This window comes from Stegostoma tigrinum, chromosome 14 (genome assembly GCF_030684315.1).
Source record: "Stegostoma tigrinum isolate sSteTig4 chromosome 14, sSteTig4.hap1, whole genome shotgun sequence".
Taxonomy (NCBI): Eukaryota; Metazoa; Chordata; class Chondrichthyes; order Orectolobiformes; family Stegostomatidae; genus Stegostoma; species Stegostoma tigrinum.
This window is the reverse complement of record NC_081367.1, coordinates 6,135,774-6,149,917: the sequence shown is the minus strand read 5'-3', so window position 1 is coordinate 6,149,917 and position 14,144 is coordinate 6,135,774. Positions and strand designations below refer to the sequence as shown.

Genomic DNA, 14,144 nt, shown 5'->3' with positions numbered 1-14,144 from the left:
GGATGGCTTTTTGGAGCAGTTCGTGGTGGAGCCCATTAGGGAACAGGCAATGTTGGATTTAGTGTAGTGCAATGAGGCAGACTTGATGAGTGAGCATAAGGTAAAGGAACCCTTAGGTGGCAGTGATCATAAGATGATAGAATTTACTCTTCAATTTGAGAGGAAGAAGGCAGAGTGAGACGTAATGATATTACAGCTGAATAAAGGCAACTACAGAAGGATGAGGGAGGACCTTGGCAGAATGGACTGGGAAAGCAGGAAAGACAGTGGAACAGCAATGGCAGGAGTTTCTAAGACTAATTCAGGAGACACAGCAAAAATTCATCCCTACAAAAAAGAAGCATAGTACATGAATGATGGGGCCACCATGCTGACTAAGGAATTCAGGGATAGCATTAACGGAAAAGAGAGAGCATATAATGTGGCGAAGGGCAGTGGGAAACCAGAGGACGGGGAAGCTTACAAAGACCAGCAGACGGCAACAAAAAAATATAAGAAGGGAGAAGATTAAAAATGGGGGTAAGCTAGCCAGTAATATAAAAGAAGATTGCAAAAGTTTCTTCAGATATATAACGTGCAAAAGAGAGGCAAAAGTGGATATTGGACCACTAGAAAATGACACTGGAGAAGTAGTGATGGAGAACAGCGAAATGGTGGAGGAACTGAATAGGTACTTTGTGCCAGTCTTCATGAGGGAACACACAAATTACATCCCAAAAATTAAAGAGAGTCAGGGGGCAGAGAGGAATCTAGTGACCATCACCAAGGAGAAGGTGCTAGAAAAACTGAATTGTCTGAAAGTGGATACATCGCCAGGACCAGATGGACTACACCCCAGATTTCTAAAGGAGACAACTGAAGAGCTGAAGAGAAGCATTAGTGGTGATCTTTCAGGAACCGCTGGGGCCAGGGAGTCTCCCAGAGGACTGAAAATTTGTTATCCTGACACCTCTGTTTAAAAAGGGAGTAAGGAAATAGATGGAAAATTAGAGGTCGATTAGCCTAACCTTGGTCATTGGTAAGGCTTTGGAATCCATTTTGAAGGATGATATTTCTGAATATTTGGAAGTGTATGGTAAATTAGGTCAAAGTCAGCATGGCCTCATCAAGAGGGGATCATGCTGACACACTTGTTAGAATTCTTTGAGTAAGTAACCAGCAGGGTAGACTAAGGAGAGCCAATGGGTGTTATCTACCTGGACTTCCAGAAGGCCTTTGACAAGGTGCCGCACAGGAGGCTGCTGAGCAAGATTGGAGGGTGGCAAATGTAATTCCCTTGTTCAAGAAAGGAAATAGGGAATATCCTGGAAATTACAAACCAGTCAGTCTTACTGCTGTGGTGGGCAAATTATTGGAGAGGATTCTGAGAGATAGTACTTATGATTATTTGGAAAAGCACAGTTTGATTAGAAATAATCAGTGTGGCTTTGTGAGGGGTGGGTCACAATCTAATTGAAACTTACAGAATACTGAATGGCCTGGACAGAGTGGATGATGGGAAGATGTTTCCATCGGTAGGAGAGACTAGGACCCGAGGACACAGCCTTAGAGTAAAGGGAAGACCTTTTAGAACAGAGATAAAAAGAAACTTCTTCAGCCAGAGAGTGGTGAATCTACAGAATTCGCTAACACAGAAGGCTGTGGAGGCCAGATCATTGAGTATATATAAGACTGAGGTAAATAGGTTCTTGATTATTAAGAGGATCAAGGGTTACAGGGAGAAAGTGGGAGAGTGGGGTTGAGAAACTTATCAGCCATGATTGAATGGCAGAGTAGACTCGATGGGCCAAAAGGCGTAATTTCTGCTCCTATGTCTCATGGTCTTATGGTGTGTCTGTGTGTCTCTGCAAGTATGTGTATGTTTGTGCCTGTGTATCTGTGTGTGTCTGTGTCTATATGTTTCTGTGTGTGTCTGTGTGTGTGTGTCTGTGTATGTGTGTCTGTATGTATCTGTGTCTATATCTCTGTGTCTGTGTGTATCTGTGTATGTGTCCTCATGTCTGTTTGTCTGTATGTATCTGTCTTTATATCTCTGTATCTGTGCATCTCTGTGTCTGTGTGTGTGTCTGTGTGTATCTGTTTACCTGTGTGTCTGTGTGTGTGTGTGTGTGTCTGTGTGTGTGTCTGTGTGTGTGTCTGTGTCTGTGTGTCTGTGTGTCTGTGTCTGTGTGTGTGTCTGTGTGTGTGTGTGTCTGTGTGTATCTGTTTACCTGTGTGTTTCTGTGTGTATGCATCTGTCTGTGTGTCTGGCACTTAGAAATACATGTATCTGTGTCTGTGTGTGCAAATGTTTATGAGTGCATATTTGTCTATGTTTGTGTGGTTGTGTGTGTACGTGTGTGTGTATGTGTGTGTGCTTGCATGTGTGCATGTGTCTACGCGCACATGCATGTGTGTATGTGTGTGTGCTTGTGTGTGTGCTTGCGTGTGTGCATGTGTGTGCACACGTGTACGTGTGTGCGCGCGCACGTGTGTACGTGTGTGTGCATATAATTATATCAGATTTAAAAAGTAAATGCCCTTAAAGTTGTGAGAAATTGCAGTAAGCCTGAGAATTTGGAGATGTTTTGAATAGAGCAAATGAAAACCAAGAAACTGGTGAGGAAAGGGCGAGTGGAATGTGAATGCAATCTAGCCAATACAATAACATGGATTATAAAATCTTCAATAGGCACATACAAAGGAAACAATTGGCTAAAATAAATCTCAGTCCATTACAGGGTCAGAAGAACATATAATAGGGAACAGAGAATTGGCAGAGAAACAAAATGATTACTTTGAGTCTGTATTCACTGAGGAAGTTTCAATAAATCTCTCAGAGCTAACCCAGTGGTTAGGGAGAATGAAGAGCTAAAGGAAAGTAGCATCAGTAAAAACACAGTAATGGAGAAAACAATGTGACAGGTACAACAAAGCACATTCTCAGGCTAGAGCGCCTGCATACTGTTGAAACAACTTTTCCTTTCCAAGATGCTACAAAGAGGTTCATGAAATATTGTCTACTAAACTAGAAAGCCATTTCCAGCTGGCTGTAGTTATCTCTTATGGTTTCATGTATCTACTATAGAGAAAACATAGAGATACTGCCAGCTGCTTTGTACAGATTTGCTTTTACCTTGAAAATGCAGATTTCCCAAGTGCAAAATAGCAGCCAATAGCTTGTTGATATCCCACTGTTCACTGTCTGAGAATGTCAGGATTTTCATAGCTGAGCAAATATTGGCGTAGTTTCTGACATCATCATGTCCATCAGTACTCGTACAGTTACCCTGTGGAAACAAAGTCACATGCAACAGAGCTGACATGCTGTCCCAAACACTGACCCATTTTAGAACAGGTTAGAGAATTCCTCATTCTTTGCAACCATCCTGACAGCTGCCAGCCTACTCTTGGTATCATTGGGCTCAATGAATTCCATTTGAAATGGTGTGTTGAAAGGTGTGTGATATATATAGGTGTAAATATATTTCTTTTAAAGATTTGGATTTTAAACTAGTGACACGTGGGCTTTGGTCTATTTTCATAAAGGGGATTAAAATTTAATTAGGTCAGTCTTTCCAGAATTATAATTTGAAATCAGTATGTGCATCGTATGTTCAAACTAAATCTCCAGCCTGGCTTACTTTAGTGAAGGACTGCCACAGCATAGTTAGAAATAAAAAGGAACCAAGTATGTGCAGTGTTATTGGAGGTTAGTTATTTGATTTACTTTGACTTGATTTATTATGGTCACATGTACTTAGGTTTTGCGTGCAGTACAAACAGATCATACCATTAAAGTGCATTAGGGTAATAGAACAGAGCAGCAAATATAATGTTACGGCTGCAGAGAAGGTGCACAAAGAGTGAGGTCAACATTAAGTTTAAAATTTGAGAAATCTTTTTGAAAATCCGATAACAGCAGGGAAGAAGCCGGTCTTGAATCTGTTGGTACATATGTTTAAGTTTTTGTATCTTCTGCCCAATGGAAGAGTTTGGAAGAGATTATAACAGGGTGGGAGGGGCCTTTGAAGATGTTGGCTGCCTTCCTGAGGCAGAGAGAAGTTTAGATAGAATTGTTGGATGGACGGTTGACTTGCATGATGGGGTTTATATTGTGGGGCTTACAATAGAATAGAAAAGGCATTGAAACATTAGATTGCTTTTGGGTTTAGAACTAACTTTAGATTGATTTTAGCTAAGAAAAAAAAGATTCGGAAGGTTTTGGGTTCAGCTCAAAGAGGATCTAATTGGAGTTAAATATGAGTAGAGTCACTCCAAAAGGAATTGTTCAGAGTACTTAAGGAAATAAGCTATCTCTGTGCAAAAGTGCAGTTTGTTAAATTTATAGACCAAGAGTGTGTGGTTAGAAATTATTACAAATCTGAGAAAGGTCAAAGATCTCATTTATATGAAAATTCCAGGGAAAACCCCTCACCGCTCATAGGACCAGAACTTAGAAGAAACAGTAAACTCAAACCTACAAGCTTGATAGAGAAGGAATTTCTCTGGATTTTCATTCACTGGAAGGTGATGGTGTTGGGGAGTAGATGGGATTTTGTGTTTGTCTGTGCTGTGAAATCCTTCAAGCTTTGTTATCTTTAGGTAGCTTAGTTTAGTTTAACTTAATTTTATTTTGTTTGTCTAATAAATGTCTATTTAATGTTAAAACTAAATCTCCAGCCTGGCTTACTTTAGTGAAGGACTGCCACAGCATAGTTAGAAATAAAAAGGAACCAAGTATGATCTATCAAGTCAGATTTCATATTGAAATTTCACTTCTTTGGTAATATTATCAGTTGGGATCATAACACTCATGAAGACATAGATGTCTCAATTCATATTTTTTAGAGGCCTCATGACCTTTGTATTGTATATTGAACATGATAGAAGAACCGACCAATCTTTGAACGAATTCTAATGAGATGTGACATATGTTGATGTGGAATGCGTACCATTTAAATAGCAGGAGGGATCCCATTGAAACAGATTGAGGAGATCTGTTGAAGGAGATGCCTAATTTTCGTGTGTTCCTTTCCTCCATATCAGCATGTACCTTTCGTTATTCGGCCCATCACTCGAATTAGTCTATGAGTTCTGCCCAATTACAAGGTCAATTTGTCGATACAATTCCACTGTCTGAAGGGCTTGAGTTATAAAAAGAGGTTAGATAGGCTGGGATGTTTTTCACTGAAACTGAGGGGTGACCCTGTAGATGTTGATAAAATGATGAGGAGGATAGTTAATGTGAATAGCCAAGGGTAGGGGAGTGTAAAACTAGAGGGCATAGGTTTAAAGTGAGAGGAGAAATATCTAAAAGGGACCTAAGGGGCAACTTTTTCACACAGAGGCTAGTGTATGTGCAGAATGAGCTTCCAGAGGTAGAGGTAGAGGCTGACACAATGACAACATTTAAAAGACATTTGGACAGGGTACCTGGATAGGAAAGGATTATAGGGATATGGGCCAAACATAGGCAAATGGGGCAAGCTCAGGTTAGAATACCCAGTCAACATGAATGAGTTGGACCCATGCATCTGTTTCCATGCTGTACATCACTACACTTCTGTGACTAAGAGTTTTGTCCCTGTCAGAGTTTAAGGCATTATAAATACAGAGAGATAACAGCGCAAGTTTCAAATCTTAAATGTCTGATATATCCTTATTAGAAATTGGAATCCTTACTGAAAGCTCTAGTTTCTGGTTCCCTGGACCTGTATGAAGTAGTGTCAATGCGCTTGTGTGATCTGTTTCAGTGTAGCAATAGATAGGAGCATCCTAACGCAATATGTCTCACCATCGTCAGGTAGTCATACTCATGTGCTGTGCCTAAACTGAGGAGCTTCTTCTGCTCTGTGTTCATCCCCATCAGTATACTGTAGAAAATGTGATAGTTTCTCTCATCTGCACCCTGAGGGACAGAGAACACCGATCAGTACACAATTCAAACAAACAGCAAAGTTAGGTGAGTGCCAATCTGCTGCTTTAACCATGAAGAGGATGATCCTCATTTACTTCACATTTCCTCATTGAGCACAAAGCAACTCTGAGACTACTCCACTGTAGAGTATGGGAGCCCAGTGTACCAACCTGCCCACAAAAATAACAGACAATATGCAGCTCAACTCAACAATGCATATCCCCAGAGTAACTTGTTGACCTAATCAACTACTCTTAGCCTCAGTCCTAAGCAACATTGCACCCCACCATCCCCACAGCCCCAATCACCTCAGTCACCACTGCAGCCCCCTTTCTGCAGCAATGGCTCACTCCCCAAGTGCAGCTTCTTTTTCGGGGGTTGCTGGGTTACCCCACAACCACCAACCCAGACCGCACCCCACCCAACCTCCTGGTAAACTGGCCAGGTTGTGAACAGCCCTATTTAAAGGCTCCAATTGGCATGTTTAGTATGCAAATAAGGCTCTGGCCCAGCCTCTGGCCATCCCAGCATGGCTCCCTACAACTCTACCAGTCCCAACAACCATTTCCCCCAAGTTGGCCCAGCAAAGTTTTGTACACTATCCCTTTATACCTGGTAATGTCTATGTGCAACTGATGGCTTCTCAATGTATTTCCTTAATTATTCTTATATGGGACGTGGCCCAGGCAGACCTTTGTTGACCATCCCTAGGGGACCTGTAAATTAAACACCTCTGAGCCATTCCAGAGGGCAGTTAAAAGTCAGCCACATGACTGTAGGTCTAGAGTGATATGTAGGCCACATCGCTTAAGCGTCTCAGATTTCCTTCCCTGAAGGAATGAGTGAACCAGATGGGTTTTCTTAACAATTGACAGTGGTCCCTTGGCTGCCATTAGACTAACTTTTTTACTCCTGATATCTTTAAATAGAATTCAAATTCCACCACTTTGCCACGCTGGGATTCGAACCCACATCCTAATGTCTTTAACAATGGCGTCATAATGAGAATGGTAGCTCTGATCTCCTGGCCTGTGTGTCCAGTTAATAACAGGTTCTGGGCCTGCGGTTTGGCAGTATCACTAACCCCACTGACAGACAGGGCATCAGATGCAAGGGGAGTCCAGCAGTGACTCTATGACCATCTTACACCCAACACCGAAACATCCTGTTCACTGAGCAATTCAGGCTCAGTCTATTGAAGGCTCACTTCAGTAGAAATGACAAAGCAGCATAGCAAATGTGAGGTCATTCAGCCCATCATGCTTGCAGGTCCTCAAAAGTCCAAAACTCCCAAGCCTCCAAAACAATCCTTACCTCCATTGCCCTGGAAATGACTGTCCATCAGATGTTTACACCTCGTGCCATCGGGGTCAGATTGGGTGCTTTGATGGACATTGTCATGAGGGGCTAACAATGCTAAAGGGGAAACTGGGCCTTGACACCGAATCGTGGTACACGCTGAGAGAACATTCCCAAACCAACAATTGGACAGCGAGTGTCTCAGAGAGAGTCTAATCCCAGCCATTGGCTCAGTTGTAATTGTGCTCTCAGTGTGGGAGTCAGTGTTAAATAGGATCTGCCCTTGACCAACCACAGTGCACTCACCAATCGACAAACACGGGATTTCTCCAACAAATACTGCTCAATCTTTGCTCCCTCAATGATTCCATCATCGTTGAAGTAGATTTCAATATATTTTCCAAAGCGGCTGGAATTGTCATTTTTTACAGTTTTTGCATTTCCAAAAGCTGTGAAAGGAATAGCATAAGGGCAGCTTGAGGCAAACAGGAACATCAATGACATCTGGTCAGCATCCTCCCAGACTGACCATCAGTCAACACCATAACAACACAAATGTACCTTTCATGGAGATCTGCCCAGGAGGCAACCACCGTGCGGAACATTTTCCCTGTAACTGTCCCCATGTGGAACCGTCCCCCGGAGCCGTCCCCTGGAATCGCTCCCCCCTGTGGAACTGTCCCCATGTTGAACTATCCCCCAGTGTAACTGTCCCCCTTTGGAGCTGTGCCCCATGTCGAACCATCTTCCATGTGGAAGTGTGCTTCACCTACTCCCAACACGGATCTGTTCTCTCCCGCTTGTTAACGCTGCTTTATGGGGACAGGGAAGCAGACTGAGGGGCAGAAGGAGATAGATGTGATACTCCCTGTCAGTTCTTAAAAGTATGAAATGCAGTGGCGCTAGGTTTCTGATTACCAGTGAGGTAAGTATCTGTTGAGCTACAAAGGGATGCGATGGGTAAAAAACATTGAAGCATTTCATCAATCAGGATCATCATGTGGAGACAAAGGTGCCTGATGAGGGTGCAGTTCACTGAAAGCGTGTGATTTTAAACATAATAAAATGTGAGGCTGGATGAACACAGCAGGCCAAGCAGCATCTCAGGAGCACAAAAGCTGACGTTTCGGGCCTAGACCCTTCATCAGAGAGGGGGATGGGGAGAGGGAACTGGAATAAATAGGGAGAGAGGGGGAGGCGGACCGAAGATGGAGAGTAAAGAAGATAGGTGTAGAGAGTGTAGGTGGGGAGGTAGGGAGGGGATAGGTCAGTCCAGGGAAGACGGACAGGTCAAGGAGGTGGGATGAGGTTAGTAGGTAGGAGATGGGGGTGCGGCTTGGGGTGGGAGGAAGGGATGGGTGAGAGGAAGAACCGGTTAGGGAGGCAGAGACAGATTGGACTGGTTTTGGGATGCAGTGGGTGGGGGGAAAGAGCAGGACTGGTTGTGTGGTGCAGTGGGGGGAGGGGACGAACTGGGCTGGTTTAGGGATGCAGTAGGGGAAGGGGAGATTTTGAAACTGGTGAAGTCCACATTGATACCATATGGCTGCAGCGTTCCCAGGCGGAATATGAGTTGCTGTTCCTGCAACCTTCGGGTGGCATCATTGTGGCACTGCAGGAGGCCCATGATGGACATGTCATCTAGAGAATGGGAGGGGGAGTGGAAATGGTTTGCGACTGGGAGGTGCAGTTGTTTGTTGCGAACTGAGCGGAGGTGTTCTGCAAAGCGGTCACCAAGCCTCCGCTTGGTTTCCCCAATGTAGAGGAAGCCACACCGGGTACAGTGGATGCAGTATACCACATTGGCAGATGTGCAGGTGAACCTCTGCTTAATGTGGAATGTCATCTTGGGGCCTGGGATGGGGGTGAGGGAGGAGGTGTGGGGACAAGTGTAGCATTTCCTGCGGTTGCAGGGGAAGGTGCCGGGTGTGGTGGGGTTGGAGGGCAGTGTGGAGCGAACAAGGGAGTCACGGAGAGAGTGGTCTCTCCGGAAAGCTGACAGGGGAGGGGATGGAAAAATGTCTTGGGTGGTGGGGTCGGATTGTAAATGGCGGAAGTGTCGGAGGATAATGCGTTGTATCCGGAGGTTGGTAGGGTGGTGACTGCATCCACTGTACCCGGTGCGGCTTCCTCTACATTGGGGAAACCAAGCGGAGGCTTGGGGACCGCTTTGCAGAACACCTCCGCTCAGTTCGCAACAAACAACTGCACCTCCCAGTCGCAAACCATTTCCACTCCCCCTCCCATTCTCTAGATGACATGTCCATCATGGGCCTCCTGCACTGCCACAATGATGCCACCCGAAGGTTGCAGGAACAGCAACTCATATTCCGCCTGGGAACCCTGCAGCCATATGGTATCAATGTGGACTTCACCAGTTTCAAAATCTCCCCTTCCCCCACTGCATCCCTAAACCAGCCCAGTTCGTCCCCTCCCCCCACTGCACCACACAACCAGCCCAGCTCTTCCCCCCCACCCACTGCATCCCAAAACCAGTCCAACCTGTCTCTGCCTCCCTAACCGGTTCTTCCTCTCACCCATCCCTTCCTCCCACCCCAAGCCGCACCCCCAGCTACCTACTAACCTCATCCCACCCCCTTGACCTGTCCGTCTTCCCTGGACTGACCTATCCCCTCCCTACCTCCCCACCTACACTCTCTCCACCTATCTTCTTTACTCTCCATCTTCGGTCCGCCTCCCCCTCTCTCCCTACTTATTCCAGTTCCCTCTCCCCATCCCCCTCTCTGATGAAGGGTCTAGGCCCGAAACGTCAGCTTTTGTGCTCCTGAGATGCTGCTTGGCCTGCTGTGTTCATCCAGCCTCACATTTTATTATCTTGGAATTCTCCAGCATCTGCAGTTCCCATTATCTCTGATTTTAAACAAACCTGTTGGGCTATAACCTGGTGTCGTGTCACTTCTGACTTTGAAACCACATGACATAAGAGACCTCACATGATAATTACACAGGAACCAGGAGCTTGAAGTTCACTCCGAGGCACAGTCTGGTATCTCTTTCACCGCTGAGCTCTCGATTGACACTTCCTGCTCTATGTGTTACCTTCCAGAATTGGGGTCGCCTCCAGAATCTGCTGCTCGATCCACAGGTGCTGCCCACTGACTGCAGCCAGAAACTGCAGGATTAGCTTCGCACTCTCGGTCTTCCCAGCTCCCGACTCCCCGCTGAAATCGCAAACATTCCTGTTCATTGTCCTGCTTCATTTGCCAGAGCACCTCAAACCCCCAACATCCCTTCACTACACGTACCCCCCCCCCCCCCCCGCCCCCTCCAGCAATGTATGACTTGTACCAGCCCCAAAATTATTCCGCATGAGGGAGCTCTTGGTTAACCCAGTGAGTTCTTAACCATAGACCACCTCTGGAAACTCCTCTTCAACTAGGCAGTCCTAATTATCCTCTTCATGTGGCTGAATGAGGCCTGCAGTAATTGTATATTTGTCATATTGTTAAGATGTGGAGCTCAAAGACATTGCTTAATTAGCAACCTGGGAGCACATATAAAGAGAGCCTGCTGGTTCACAGGAGGGTGTAGGTAGAAAGCTGGCACATGCCTTTTCTGTTTACCATAAAGTTGATTTGATTTGATTTGATTTAATTTGATTTGGTTTATTATTGTCACATGTACCCAGGTACAGTGAAAAGTTTTGCTTTGTGTGCAGCACAGGCAGATCATACCACACAAAGTGCATTAGGGTAACAGAATGGAGCGAGGGATACAACGTTACGGCTGCAGAGAAGGTGCATTAAATTTAAAAATTTAAACATCAACCTATTATTGAGGATAATATGTCTCTCTGGTCCTATCCTTCATCAACTGGCCTAGATTCAAATCTAGAATAATTTCCCCACTTTTGTTCCCCTCCCCACGCAGTGTGGATCCTCTCCCACACGAAACAGTTTAATCCGCATCATAGGTTAATCATTAACCAGGTTTCTTGTAAGATTAAACTTGCTTCTAATCATCAAGTTATCCTTTTGAGATCTGGTGGACATCTCTTTTAATCTGGTTGCAGCACAAAGGATAAACAGATTGACCATTTTGGTGATAAAACAAAAGATTTAGGCTTCGGTACAGCTCATGGAGAAGTGGGGTTTGATAAGTAGCACACTCCTCCCATTACAGTTGTAACGAATTGCATTATATATCATTCTATGGTCTGACAAAATCCCCATGTAAGCTGAAATTACATGGATTCTGGGCTGTAACATGAGACTGACAGAATGTGCTTTAACAGCTCTCACTGCTTCTTTCTATTAGTTTCAACTCTTTGATCAATTTCATTTTGGAGTTTAATGTTTCGTGACAGATCAGGTTGTGTGCAATCTGAGTCCCTACGCTATTCTATCAAACCCACACCGACCCTCTCCTCATTAGTCCACGTTTCCAGCACGGTGGCTCAGTGATTAGTACTGCCGCCTCACAGCACCAGGGACCTGGGTTCAATTCCACCCTCGGGTGTTTGTCTGTGTGGACATTCTCCCAACATCTGTGTGGGTTTTCTGCCACAGTCCAAAGATGTGCAGGTTAGGGTGGATTGGCTCATGCTAAATTGCCCGTAGTGTTCAGGGATGTGTAGATTAGGTGGGTTGTTAGAGGGGATGGGTCTGGGTGGGATACCCTGAGGATCAGTGTGGGCTTGTTGGACTGAAGGGTTTGTTTCCACACTGTGGGGATTCTGTGATTTACCCTGGCTAACCCACCTAGCCTACACATCCATAGACACCAGGAGGCGATGGCCAAATGGTATTATTGCTGGACTGTTAATCCAGAGACCGCGATGACATTCTGGGGACCTGGTTTTGAATCCTGCCTTGGCAGATGGTGGAATTTGAATTGAATAAAATATCTGAAATTAAGAATCTAATGATGACCATGAATCCATTGTTGATTGTCAGGGGAAAAACCCATCTGGTTCACTAATGTCCTTCAGGGAAGGAAACTTACCTGGCCTGGCCTACATGTGACTCCAGACTCTGTGGGTGACTCTTGACTGCCCTCTGGGCAATTAGGGATGGGCAATAAATGCAGCCAGTGACACCCTCATCCTTTCAGTGAATTTTTAAAAACCTACGGGCAATTTAGCATGGCCAATCCACCTACCTGCACTTCTTTAGACTGTGGGAAGGAAACCCACAGACACTGGAAGAAAGTGCGGTTGCCCGAGGGTGGAACTGAATGTGCGCCCCTGGCTCTGTGAGGTACCAGTGCTAACCACTGAGCCATCATGCCGCCCAATTACTGACACTGTGACTGATCTAACTCTTTGCCTCTGGAATGTATCCCCACCTGCAATTTGTCACTCTACCAAATCACGGCCGCAATTGGTCAGCAGGTGTCAGTTTCTGCAGGGCAAAGCATGACCCCTCCATCCCTTGTGCCCACCATAGCAATAAGTTATGGTAGTCACTGAGACCCGCTCTATACCCCTCACCTGATAATGCAGCATTGGTCTTTCTTACTCTTCCTCAGGTTGAAGTAGCAGTTGTCAGCGATGGCGAAGATGTGAGGGGGCAGCTCTCCAATCCGCCTATTGGTATAGAGATTGATCTGCTCGATGGTGTAGTACGGGAGCAGCTGGTAGGGGTTCAGGGCGACCAGGATGGAGCCACTGTAGGTCTGATAGAGGGAGAAGGTCTGAAGACTCAGAATGACACACTTTCCCAGGGATGTTGGCTGCATCTGCAACCCACAACCCCACCCTCCCCAAATCCCTCGCAATCCGGCTCCCAACGACAACTCAGCCATTTGGGAAACAACACTTGGGAAGACGGGGATTGATCAGTGAAACTCAGGGTGAATTTGTTACAGGGAGATACTGTCTGGATAATTTAATTGAGATTTTTGAAAAGGCGAATAAATATATTGATGAAGGTAGTGCAGCTGATGTTGTTTATATCGACTTCACTAAGGCCTTTGACAAGGTCTCACATGGTAGCCTGGCCCAACAGTAAGAGCTCACAGCATCCAAGGCAATTAGCAAACTAGATTCAAAATTTACTTGCAAGTAGGAGGTAAAGGGCGATGGTGGAGGGTTGTTTTTGTTCTTGGATACCCGTGACAAACAGTGCACCACAGGGATCAGTTCTGAGCTTTCCTGTTTATTATGCTCATCAATGGCTTGGATGTGAATGTAGGAGGCATAATTAATATGTCTGCAGATGGCATGAAAATTGATGGTGTTGTTGACAGTGAGGAGGATGGTCTCGGGCTATGGTCTGGTATCAATCAGATGGTAAAATGGGCACAGCAATGGCGGATGGAATTTGATCCTGATAATTGTGATGTATTGCATTTTGGGAGGTCTAATAAGGGAAGGGCTTACACAATGAATGGTAGTCCCCAGTGAGGTAGCATGGAACAAGGGGACCTTGGTGTACAGGTCCACAGATCGCTGAAGGTGTCAGCATAGGTTGATAAGGTGGTGAAGAAGGCATGGGGGATGCTTACCTTCACCAGCTGGGACATAGCATATAGCAGCAAGGAAGTCTTGTTGCGACTTTATAAAACACTGGTTAGGCTACAAATGGATTACTGTGCAGTTCTGATAGCCATACTATCGGAAGGATGTGACGGCACAGGAAAGAGTGCAGAAGAGATTCACCAGGGTGTTACCTGCATGGAAAATCTGATAGCTCTGACTTTTTTTCTTCACAGGTGCTGCCAGACCTGCTGAGCTTTTCCAGCAACTTCCGTTTTTTTGTTCTCCTGGATAGGCTGGGGTTTGTTTTCCTTGGAACAGAGGAGGCCGAGCGGGGGGACTATCTGATTGAGGTGAACAAAATTATGTGACGCATAGATAGGGTAGATCTTTAGAAACTTTCCTCCGTGTCTAAGATCAGAGGGAATAAGATTAAAGTGAGGAGTAGGTGGTTCAGAGGGGATCGGGGTAAACTGTTTTCATCCATAGGGTGTGGAAATATGGAAT

General features: G+C 45.3%; 1 protein-coding gene across 1 annotated transcript in view; it reads right to left on the bottom strand.

Moving 5' to 3' along the window:
• The window catches only part of LOC125457702 (unconventional myosin-VIIa-like), a 177,968-nt gene that overhangs the window by 134,901 nt on the left and 28,923 nt on the right, over positions 1–14,144 (bottom strand). The window contains exons 4-8 of the mRNA XM_059650965.1: positions 12,651–12,835; positions 10,259–10,380; positions 7,505–7,647; positions 5,777–5,890; positions 3,116–3,269 (exon numbers count right to left, since the gene is read on the bottom strand). Of these exons, the coding sequence (XP_059506948.1) occupies positions 3,116–3,269; positions 5,777–5,890; positions 7,505–7,647; positions 10,259–10,380; positions 12,651–12,835 (718 nt within the window). The remainder of the gene's footprint in view (positions 1–3,115; positions 3,270–5,776; positions 5,891–7,504; positions 7,648–10,258; positions 10,381–12,650; positions 12,836–14,144) is intronic.